An 11,827-nucleotide genomic window follows, 5' to 3' on the forward strand; every position below is an offset into this window, starting at 1 on the left:
TGCTCGCATATAACCAATTTACACCCCGGTCCTATGGCCCATAAGGATCTGTGCGAGTTCGGCCCGTCACTAGCCCGTTGGACATTCAACATTCATTTTGACGAGTTCAACCTCTTATGATTTCCAGTTGATGTTTTTTCTCTTGTGTGTGTGTGTGAACTAAATCATACGAATCAAAGCAGCTCTCAACATAGTTTCAACAGAAACCTAGAGCCAAAATGTGGAATATTATGCACTACCGGAATATAAACATGGAAATGTTAGGGCGCGCTTTTCAACACCTCTTTTAAGTTAACACCTTTATTGAGTATAAGATGGCGGAGTGAACGGGTAACTTAGATGGTTAGATTCTTTGTGATGAAACCAACCCATCAGGGGTCAAGTCGTAGACTTGGTACTGGTGTCTGCATTTTCTTAGATTTAGGGGATGTTTGGTTTGAGACTAAGTTTGCTTAAGGTTGCCACACTTAAGGTTGGGCAAATTTGACCAATTTGGATGGGTGTTTGGTTCAAGCCACACCTTAGGCAAGCCACATTAGGGGCCCACATCACATACACTCAAAAAGTGTGGCAAGATTCTCTTAGGCTTGCCAACTTATGGCTCTCACTTTGAAGAACTAACCTTAGGTAAGTATGTCAACATTGTATGGCAAAGTGTGGCATGGTTAGGCCTAGAACCAAACATCCCCTTATTTCAAGCTTTTCGACGATGTTTGTTCGGTGGGAGGAGGCGTTCTCGTCGACTACAAGACATGTGACTTCATCAATCTCAAGATGTGATATCGGTTCATTATCTGAAAGTAATCAAGACTAGGATGTGCGTGTGTGCATTCATTGGAGTTTTGTTAGGGTTTGTGCCCTGCTAAGAGAGACGAGACGGTGAGAGCTCTCTGCAAATGGAATAAAGTTCTTCCCACCCTGTCCCCGTCTCGTTGGTATTTCTAGCATTGTCAGATGGGTCTAGATGTATTTTTTACTTCTAATGTTTTTTGTGCTACTTTTTTTTTAGGGATGTTTTTTGTGCTACCTTAACAGTTGATGAATGGATAAGAAGTTATTCTCAAATTTTTTTTACGATTGTACCGTGTTTCAAAAATAAGATGAGAGAAAAAAAACTTTGGCGCCAACAATTTGAAGCCGGCAACGAAATTCTGATTTCGTTTCACTGACAGATTACCCCGTCGGAGCTAGCGAGTCAGACCGCCTCTCATCCCTCGCGCATCCACCACACAAACCCCACACAAACTCCCCACTCTCACACTTTCCCCAACGACACCCTCAAAAGTAAGAAAACCAAAAAGAGTACGAAAACCCCAAAACCTAAGCCCCCCTCACTCCCGATGACGGCACCGGAGATCCTGGAGGTGCGGTGCGCCGGCTGCGGCGAGACGCTGGAGGTGGAGCAGGGGATGACGGAGTTCGCCTGCCCCGGCTGCGCCATGCCGCAGGCCCTCCCGCCGGAGCTAATGCCGCGGCCGCCGCCGCGGCCGCGCCGCGCCCTGCCGCTCCACCACGGCGGGGGAGTTAGGGACCAGATGCAGTGCGGCGGATGCGGCGCTGTGCTTGCCGTGCCGCGGGGCCTCCGGCGCATCACCTGCCCGCTGTGCGCCTCCGACCTCGTAGCCGACGGCGACCGCCTCCGGCTGCATCAAGCCGGCGTACAGGTCATTTCGCCTGCGGCCGCCGATCCTATCGCGCCCACGTCCCTGCGTCGGTCGGAGGTGCTTGTCCTGTAGTTCTTACATTGTGCATTTCACTGATTGATGGGGTTAATGGATAGTGGAAACGAAAGACTGTATAATCCTAGTGTCAGAGCATCTAAATTTTCTAAAATAATGGGGTGCTTGTCTTGAGAGCGAAAGTCGTAGATTTAAAATGGACTATAGGAGTGACTGCATATTTTGTTGAGTCTCGATGTGTGCAGGTACAGATTGCTTGAACTATTGGCAATAGAGATCTTGGATGGGACTAAGAGGTTCCATCCTTTTATCTGATGCATCCTAGTAGAGTAGTATGTAGTTTCGTAACTCCTGCTTAGGTACATATTGTTCAATCTTTATTTTTTTTTACTTACTAGCTTGGCGTTACTGCATGAGGAATCCTGTCATATATATGTGATACCTTAATAAAATTCAGAAGATTATAGGTTCGTCTGCACTTAGCAAACATATATATTTCTATATTAAGTACACATTATTGAATAAGTACAACATCACATAATTCCGTTGGTACCCGGTCCTTCCAAGCATTATTAAATTGCTTTGCTTCTTGCCCTTCGAGCAGTTTCTGACTCTTTGGTATCCAAACATTCCATTATATGACAGTACTCTGAGTATTACATTCCGTAGGATCGCTCTTTCTGGAAACGTCATAACTGAGAGTGGGATACTTCCCTTTTACAATATATATGTATATGTGCAATTATGTGATGTCTAGTGACATTTTCTTCATACTTTTTTCATGTGTTGTCATGGATCGGGCGCAGGAAGAACCCAGAAGCCAAGCGATTCACGTGGGACAGGTGCAAGTAGGAAGGTACAATAAGCCAATCCATTTTGAGCAGGAACGTGAACCCTCTTTTGCTCGTTCAGTTCATGAAGAGTCAACCATTTCACCCAGATCAAACCCAAAGATAGCAGTTCATGTGCGATGTGCAGAAGATGCACCTGTTGATCAGTTATTTCATAGAGATGAGTCACACATTAAATTACCCAATGGAACTGTTCCCAGGCATGGTTTTAAGAAGAAAGGTGATCTATCTGCTAGTCCTGGATCCATTTGTGCAGAGAGGATAGTGCTGGACCATCCTAGTAAGGTCAGCAACGCACTGCGATCACAAGGTGGGCCTTCCATTCATTCATTTCATACAGAGGAGGTACATGGGCGGCATCAAAGTAACATCATTGGAAATCATGAAAACCAGAAAGCTAGACATGCTTCAGTGGCTAGTATTGTGGAGCAGGAAATAGTAAAGGCTCCGAGTTACACTGCTTCTGGAAAACAGGTGCATACTGAGTCGCATGGTAACACAACTGGACGGAATCAGAAGAGGAAAAGGAGCAGCTGGACTACTGGTGGGAAGCGCAAGAAAAAACATATGGGCTCAGGCAAAGAGCTTCATCCTAAATGTAGTAAGTATTCAGCTGCCCAGCCAGAATATACTCCAAATAGCAATACTGTTCAGGAGCCAGTTTCTTCCCCGGATGAAAATGAGTTTAATCCTGCAGATGTTGACAGAATAATTTCCAATCTTTACCCTACTTCATTATCTCAGAAGCAGGCACCTCGAGCGGGATCACACGACTTGGACAACATTGATGCAACCTTGCTTCCTGTCTCTAGAGATCATGGTATATCTCTAGTGAACAATGTTTCACGGTGCCACTGTCAATGCTCAGAAGATGCTATGGGTGCTCTTGCTAACCGGAGTTTCAATTCAGAACAAGAGCATGAGATTCCTCAGGGAAGTTCCAATGGGATTTGCCCTCATGGTAAAAATGGCGCACAAGGGCAACAGATACAAGATGACAGTCATCCTGTGCAGGTGGAAGTTGAGTGTCACCACAACAAAGCTGCGGGACAACACAAGAGTGTAGCAAATGGCTGCATGCATTCGCCAAATGAGAGGGACTATATTGAAAACCGGTCTCGCACTGGTATTCTCCAGCAGGTGGCTGTAGCTACTGCCTGCTGTCATCCTACCCCATCACCGCAGTTGACTACTACCTGCTTGCCCAGTACCACTATTCCTTCTGTCACAAGTATGTTTCTATCCAACTATATAGATATCTTTCCAACACTGTTTTTAAAGGATATCTAACACTGTTGTACATTTTGGTCACTTGCAGGATCATCAGTTCATCGATCACCACCGCATTGCGAACCACCAGAAACTATCCATTCCCAGGTATGTCCCTCTCGCATGATCTTAGCTAAACCTGGGCATTCGTCGTGCTGGGCCGGGCTTACAAAATGTTGTCCTTCAGAACAAGCTTGAGCCGAGCCCAAAGCCTGAAAATTTCTCTCTTGTCAAGACCAAGCCTAGCCTGATCAAAAGCCCAACGCCTGGAAGCCCTGCCCGAAGCCCAAGTCACAATAAACATTCAGTCCACACATGAAATGCATACTGTCTATGCTATGAAAGCAAGTGCTATCATCATTATAAACCAACAATATTTCACGAATGCAACGCATGTAACCTGACAAGAATTGCCGACAAAGCATCCACAAAATTCACATGGATTATATAGGAGAAGCTATACAAGAAATGCACACATCCATGCCCTACTAAATAATGAGCAGATCTAGCACTGATGTGCTGCTCAATGATGCAGATAGCTACCAGAAACCAGGTGAGGTTGCCGACGAGTCAAACAGCCTGTGATGGGGACGAGGCGGACGTGACTGGCAATGGTGTGTCGTTGCCAGTGGGGAGGAGGCACAGGCGCGCGACTGCGTAGTCGATGCTGGCCTGAGGTGGAGCCATGGAGACATACATTCAGCGTTGGTGACGGCACAGAGGCGCGCATGCAGCGTATGGGAGCGCCAACACACAGACAGGAGGGCAGAAGAAGTGATTGGGGGAGATGCAGGTGACAACTAGGATTAGGGCATCTCCAACGCTAACCCCCAAACCGGACACCATATCCATCCGCGGACCAATGGCGACAAGTCCACGGACACTGATGTAGGAGTTGGCCATCCAACCGTAGCCGCAAATGTCCGGAGACATTTCGAACGGAATTTAATGAAAATTAAAAAAATAGAGGCAAATTTAAACAAACCAAACAAATTTCATTCAAACTTCGATAATTTTTAAATAAAACCGGATGATTTTCATCTAAACCGGAGCACATGCATTACATTTTTGACATAGTTGAACTAAACCCTATTCTAACCTAGTCTAAATGATCGCTGTCGCCCGTTTCCCGTGACATGCCTTCCCCATGTCCGCAACAAGCTCGTCGGCCAGCCATGAGCCCCGGAAACTGAAGCTCCGCCTCCGCGAAGCGGGCAAGCGGCTAATCGGCCGACGATGATGAGTCCGCCAAGCTTGGCTTCAACGGGAGGGGAGTAGTAGTGGCCTTCCCGGGACCCAAGAGCTGGCGGCCTCCCATGCTCTACTCTTGCTCTCTGCTAGCGACGCCCACGGATGTGTCGACTTTGTCGTGGTGGTGTTGGGGCGCAGCCGACGCGGAGCTGGCGACGTCGTCTGTGTCGTCGTAATATTCCGCCGCCACTTCGTTGACCGCCATGTACATGGCTTCTTTCTCTGCCTGCACGATGCGGTGCCGCCATCGATCACGGTGGATGTCGCGGGCGACACGGTAGGACAGAGTAGTGCCTTCTGCTCGTCCACGTCCACTTCGACGTCCGCCACGATGCCGTGCCGAGAAGTTGCTCCTCCGCGCGCCGGTGCTCGTCGATGAGGCGGAGGCTGTACTTTTGGCCGGCCCGCGCCTGTCGGAACGCGGCCTCCCGCTCTTCCAACACCATGTCGGTGAAGTGTGCCCGCGCCTCGCCCATGGTGATGCCGGCATGGGACGGCGAGGACGGTGGCGCCGGCTCGTCGTCATCCGCCTCTTCCAGTGGCTCGTCCGCAACGCTGGCTTCCGGAGAGCTTGTCCGCATGCCGCAGCCGGCTGCAATGCTGGCAATCTCCTTCTTGTGTTCGTCTGAGAGGCTCTCGCACAGGGCTTTGGAGCTCAAGGCCATGGCGGGTTTGGTGCTGAGAGGAGATAGGGAGCGGAGGAGGTTGGATGCAACTGTTGCCGGGTCTGGCGTTTAAATAGCGGGTGGATGCCAGGCCAAGCGGCGAGGTGGTTAATGGTGGCCGCCAGATGAACCGACGGGTGGCCTTCACATGCGGGCGCCAGAGTAGGTTCCTCGGCAACCACACATGTCTAATGTAGGGAGGCGGACGGCCAGTTGTCGTTTGAATGCGGAGAGAAGGCACGTGCACCGCGAAGCTGCGGGGGTGGCGCTCTCGGCCGCCGCGCCGCTTCAATGCCGGTTCCAGTGAGAGGTCACGTCTTCTATGGGCCGGCATGAATGCGGCGTTGATGCTCTGGAGCAGTGTTGACTGCTTCGGGCGGGAAAGGGAGAGGGGTTTGGGTGGGCCACCAGGGTTGTCGGATGCATGCGTGGCTGCTGTCCAGACGCCCGCAAAGCCCCCACGCGCGCTTGCGGGAAAAAGGACGTCCGGACCGGATACAGGACAGCGTTGGATGGCAAAACACGTCCGGACCGCGCGGTCCGGACGGATGGGGCTGGTTTGAGGGTCTGTGTTGGAGACGCCCTTAGTATACGGTGGAAACGGAGGGATATGGTGCTGGTCTGCTAGTTTGTTGGGCTGGGCCACAGCCCATAGGCGCAGGCTCCCAACACTGCAGATGTTTTATCCACTTTCGGTCCAGGCTGGGCTAATTTCAGGCTGAAAATTGAAGCTCGAGCCTGGCCTAAAAAATATACCGGGCTTCACACTGAAGCCCAGTGCATGCTGACTGACAAGCCCAGCCTGGCCCGGGCTTCCCATGCCCAGATTTAGTTTTACCATAGGGTCATGTGTTGTTTCTGTGATGCACTGTCAGCAAGTAGCAATATAATTTCCTCAATTTGGTTGGTAAATCCTCATTGTGAATTCATCGTTATTTTTTGAGTAACTGCGATTCTTCATGATTATCAATGAAATTTATTTGAGTAACCGATATTATGTGTTCACAAACATTCTTCTTTTTAAGTGATTGCATAATTGATTTCATGCAGGATACTCATGCTGCTGGCACAGGGTATATGAAATCTAAAGTGCGCAAGGGGAGGGGCCCTGCAAAACTCACTGAACCACGTAGGGTAGCTGACAGGCCTGTGCTGACTCCGACTAATGTGGAGTAAGTCTTCTCAGATTATTGCATTTTCATCAGATGCCTAGGGTCAACTTGCACTATATAATCTCCATGTACGTAGCATATTGACTTGTACTGGCAGCACATGGGATATCGATCCTCCTTGTCCCAAGGTGGCCTCTACCATCACTTTACTTCTCAAGCAGTGGCACCCAGGGTCAACTTACATGATGGCTTGTCAGCAAACAAATGAAGTGCACCCAGAACAATTGGTTCTCCACTTTCACCAGTATCATTCGGATAGAAGGGCTATCATCTTGGATGAGTTCCTTGTAAGAAAGTTTATCCAAGAATGTGTTTGTAGATTCATCAAGTATGTCCTGAACACCCTTCTATTTTGATGACCACAGCGCCGTTACAAGTGGGCCCCTGGGCGGGAAGCAGAGTGCCTGAAGCTATTCAACCGCAGAACAGCCAGACAGTTTACTGGGCTCCTGTGTGATGAGAAGCGAAAGGCTAGAGTGAAGTTGTTTGCGTCAAGGAAAGTGAAAGGAGCTTCGGATGCTACCAAGTCCAATGGACAGTCAAATTTTGATAACAAGGGTGCTAGAGAAAAGTCGAAGCTGCCGCGCAGAGACCCAGCAGGTGTAGGTGTAGGGCACGAGGATGACGACCCTCTTCAGTGGAAGCAGTTCCCCCCTGAATGGATGCTGCCGAAGTGGTGGGAGATGCTATGTGAGCACTGGGCTTCAGAAGAAAATTTGCAGTTCTCTGCCCTGATGAGGAAGAATCGTTTCACAGGAGGCTCCGCCCGGCACACAGCAGGCTCCCGGAGCATAACCATGCATCGCAAACTTATGGTAAGACTGACATTTTTTCCTGGTACACACTTAGGCAGCTACATATGACTCTTATTGAATTGAAATAGATGATAGAGAATGGTGGGAAGCCAGTATCAGAAGTTGAACTATTTAATAAGACCCATAAACATGGCGGCGGTAAGGGGGAATTTGTTACCGAGAAAGCAAGGCGAACCGTGGTATGTATTCAGTCATTTGCATCATAAGTTGATTAATAATTATACTGATATCACAGAACTCAGTTCAATGAATCTGCGTACTATATTTCATAGGAGGCCTTCCAGCGGCGTTTAGAGGAGGCAGGTGATACTGAACTAGACCCCCATGTTGTATGGTCGGAGGAGGTAGGGGGCCGTCACCGAGGGAGGTACTATGGACTTCCTGGTATCATTGACAAAGCCCGGATAGGCCACTTGTCAAAGTCCATCCCAAGTTCTTTAGGTCAAAAGAGAAAGCAGATGTTCACACAGGATCAGGTGCAGGAGATGATCAATCACGCCACACGGCAGATGAATGAAACTTGGGAGAACAGGTTTCGGTCTTTGGAAAAGAGTATGCGGGGCATGGCGTCATCAGATATTTCACAGGTAAATTTTAGTTGATTTATTGCCCAAATGAAGGTTCATATTTTTCATACTGGTCTGCTTGTCTGCAGCATGCTTCAGCAGCTGGACCTGGGGCTGAGGATGGCGAGGCATCACACGAGGTAGATGTTCATATTTGCTCTTCCTTCCGAATGTGCATTTTTTCATTAGATAGTCATTAATACTACAACATGCTTTGCCTCAAAGCAATCTTGCTATACATGTTGCACCAGTTGTGTGGCTTTCATTTCTCTATTTTCCCCTGGGGGTCACTGCACACTAAGTCTATCCTGAGATGAATAATGAAAGCAATGCTTAGTGAAACTTATTTTTTTCATCGGTTCTAGATGTACATTTACTCCATCAAATTCGGCTTTCTTTCGTGTGTTATTTGACGACGAAACACTGTATGTTATGCTTTGCAGCATACATCGGATTCTACTGACGATGGAACATATCAATCCGCAGAAGATGACAGCGGGGGGCATAGTGGTGAATAGGATTTAGGACCACAGGAGTCGCATTTCGGCGCAATTGCTTTGTGCAAATAGTCTGTTTTCATTTTGTGCACACTGTTTTTTTTTGTATATATTGGAGTATGGAAGTATTGTGCATTATTCAGTTTCATTATTTTCAGTGTATTTTTTATGTACACCCTTTGTTCATAAATGTAAGATGTTTTGGTAGTTTAATATGAACTGCCAAAACATCTTACATTTCTGAACAGAGGGAGTATTTGTTTGGGCTCCTAGGAGCAGCTCCAACAGCTTCGGCCGGGGAAGTGGAAGCCCAAACAACAGCTCCAACTGCTCCAACAACTCCTAGAGAAAGCCAATATTTGGGCTGGCTCCACGCAGCGCTTCCATGGAGCTGTCCGAGGAAAATGGTGAGAAGCCGCCAGCTGCAATTTTGGGCTGGAGCTCCAGCATTGCAAAAGATAGTAGTATTGCAACAAACTAAGACATTTTCCTCATAGGGCTTCGCCCAGATTCGTTTTTTCTCCCAAAAGAAAGGCCCGGCGAACCGGAAAAGTAGGATCTAGGCGATCAAGGAGGCGAAGAGGGATCCCTTGCGCGCCGCCGGTTCCCTCTCTCTTCGTCGGCCGCTCCCCCATCGCTGCCCTTGCCGCCGGTCGCTGCCGTCATCACTGGTTTTCTCACCAGCAAAAGTGAGCCCACGGTTGCAGCTCCCCGTGGCGACGATTGCAGCTCTGTGGCTGCTGCTCGCGAGCTCGTCGGCCCCGCTCGCCAATTGGATGGTTGCAGGAAAAACCAGCTGCGAAAAAAACTGGTCCCAGCTCCGCTTCAAGCGGTTCCAGCAAAATCAAATGCTCATTGTAGCAAAATCAAATGATGGTTCCAGCAAAAAAGAACAAATTGAGGAAAATCAAAACTGCGCCTCGTCGAATGAAGAAATTTGATTCTAGCAAAAAACTCTCTGGGTCCCATCGCCGTTGAAGCAAAATAAATCACCGGTAGCAGCTATCTGTATGCCGGTTCCAGCAAAGAACTGATGATGCAGCTCCCTATCCTGCAGCTCCCATCCACCCGATTGTAACAAAAAAATGAACTGGATCCAGCAAACCAAGAAAACGGTGGTAGCAAAAATGAAAGATGACCCCCAGCAAAAGTAAAAAACGCGGATGTAGCAAAAAATCAAGCTCGTTCCAGCAAACCAGAAAGTCACTGGTAGAAAAAATAGTATTGGTTCCAGCAAAACCAAATGCATGTGGTAGCAAAAAGGATTACTGGTTCCATGTGTCGTAGTAGGGGCCGTCCCCTCCAGGGGCGCCATGGGGGAGGTAGGGGCGGAGGCCACCTGCCCACGCCTCCCTCCCAGCCCGGCACCAACCAGGACGCCCGTCACGGTGTCCGCTGCACAGCATGTCACGGCCTCAGCCGCACAGGACGTCGCCGGGCTCCGCATCTCCTGTGAAGCACCATAGTGAAGGCGAGTGACGGGAGAGCCAGGGGCCGCCAGCCCAACATCCCCCCCCCCCCTCAACTTGCCTGAGCACAGTCTCGGGAGCCACATAAATAGAAGCACACTCCGCAGAGGTCACCACTGCACCAGAAACATCCGATCATCCACCAACAGAAGTGCCAAGAGCCTCAAAATCAAGCGAGGGAAGCGAGTGTTCAAGAAAATCATCACACTCCACCCACTCACTCCACAGTCTAGGAGGGGCCGAAGCGGGCTCAAATGAGCCAAAACTCAGTGAATTCATAGGCGCCGAAGTAGGTGTGGGGGTCCCCTTCCCGGGCGTCACTGAAGCGAGACTAGAGCCTGGGTTGGTGGACATATCTCGTCCACGATCATCCTCGCTCAACTCCTTGTTGCCAGAGCCGTCATCCTTATCAAGCATATCAACATCATTCCCAGCCAAAGCCTTAGTGAATAAATTAGTGTCCTCAAACTCAATCTTGAGGTTAAAGATCATGCCGGCATGCGTCCTCTTAACCACATCCGGTACAAACTCAATGTCTAGAACACTAACTAGCAACCTCGCCACCCCATTAGCTCGGGTAAAGGCTATGTCCACCCGCTCGGTCTTCCCAACAAGATTCTCCAAGCTAGCTGTGGCCCGAACATCATTCAGAGGTTTGGACGGTGCCCCTGAGAACCGTAACCAAACCTGAGTAAGGGGCTTGCCCTTTGGCTCAACCTTCTTCCACTCATGAAACTCAAGGATACACTTGGTGCCAGGGACTCTGCACAACCCAAAACTCAGAAGCCTCTGCAGGTCCTTTGTAGTTGGAAACTCAACCTTGTACATGTTGGCCTCGAGTCTAATAAGCTCCCACTGAAAAGTTACCTGGAGCCAGCTCATTCAGTCTCTGTAGGATCTGTGCCTCAGAAAAGACACCTTTTGTTACTTTGACCACCCCCGTGGTCGCGCTCTGAGGCGCCTCTGGGATCTCCCTTGCACTAGGGGACCCGAAGAACATCAACTCAGCGCAACACACTCCATATATGGTAACTCCTGGCATCGGTTCACGCAATAACGGGCATTCCCCCGTCTCATGCACCGGTTTGAGGCACGTGTCACAAAGCTCAGTAATGCACTCTGCAATAAAGTGCCCCTGCTCACCAGAGGGATAGCACACCATCTTCTCTTTCTTCCAGGCCCACTTGGTAGCTCTATCATCGTCAGGTATCTCGGCCCCTCTGACAGTACCCGCCGCACTAGGCGCAGCCTCTAGCACTACCGCAGTTGCCAGCGCCGTCACCGCGGCCATGACCTGACCGGATAACGCTGGCGTGTGAACAGTTGCCACCACGTCCACATAACTCATTGGCTCCGCGACATCGGTAACAGTAGCGATAGGCGGTGGAGGCCGACGAAAGCAGTTCCTGCCATCGCGGTCACCACGATGACCACAGAAGCCACCTTGCTGCCCGTAGTCCGGGCCAGAAGATCCCTCGACGAAGCCTCCCGGAGGCCCATAAAACGGGCGCTCCGTCATCCCATCACTCTACCACGCATATCCATGTCGGCCGCCCGTCGACGACGAACTACGATGTTGGCCTTCACCATACG

General features: G+C 49.6%; 1 protein-coding gene across 2 annotated transcripts; it reads left to right on the forward strand.

Annotated features, from left to right (window-relative positions):
- The first annotated feature begins 1,262 nt into the window (after positions 1-1,262).
- LOC119329359 lies at positions 1,263-8,922 on the forward strand. 2 transcript variants are annotated; one of them, XM_037602399.1, is made up of 10 exons: positions 1,263-1,721; positions 2,486-3,761; positions 3,849-3,907; positions 6,766-6,887; positions 6,964-7,174; positions 7,253-7,702; positions 7,771-7,881; positions 7,975-8,289; positions 8,358-8,408; positions 8,712-8,922. In XM_037602399.1, the coding sequence occupies exons 1-10, from the start codon at positions 1,341-1,343 to the stop codon at positions 8,784-8,786; spliced, it is 3,051 nt and encodes a 1,016-aa protein (XP_037458296.1). In that variant the 5' UTR covers positions 1,263-1,340; the 3' UTR covers positions 8,787-8,922. The 2 variants fall into 2 exon arrangements, with proteins under 2 accessions (XP_037458296.1, XP_037458297.1); XM_037602400.1 differs by having other exon boundaries at positions 6,985-7,174; positions 8,712-8,801.
- Positions 8,923-11,827: the final 2,905 nt, after the last annotated feature.

This window comes from Triticum dicoccoides, chromosome 7A, assembly GCF_002162155.2.
Source record: "Triticum dicoccoides isolate Atlit2015 ecotype Zavitan chromosome 7A, WEW_v2.0, whole genome shotgun sequence".
Lineage (NCBI taxonomy): Eukaryota > Viridiplantae > Streptophyta > Magnoliopsida > Poales > Poaceae > Triticum > Triticum dicoccoides.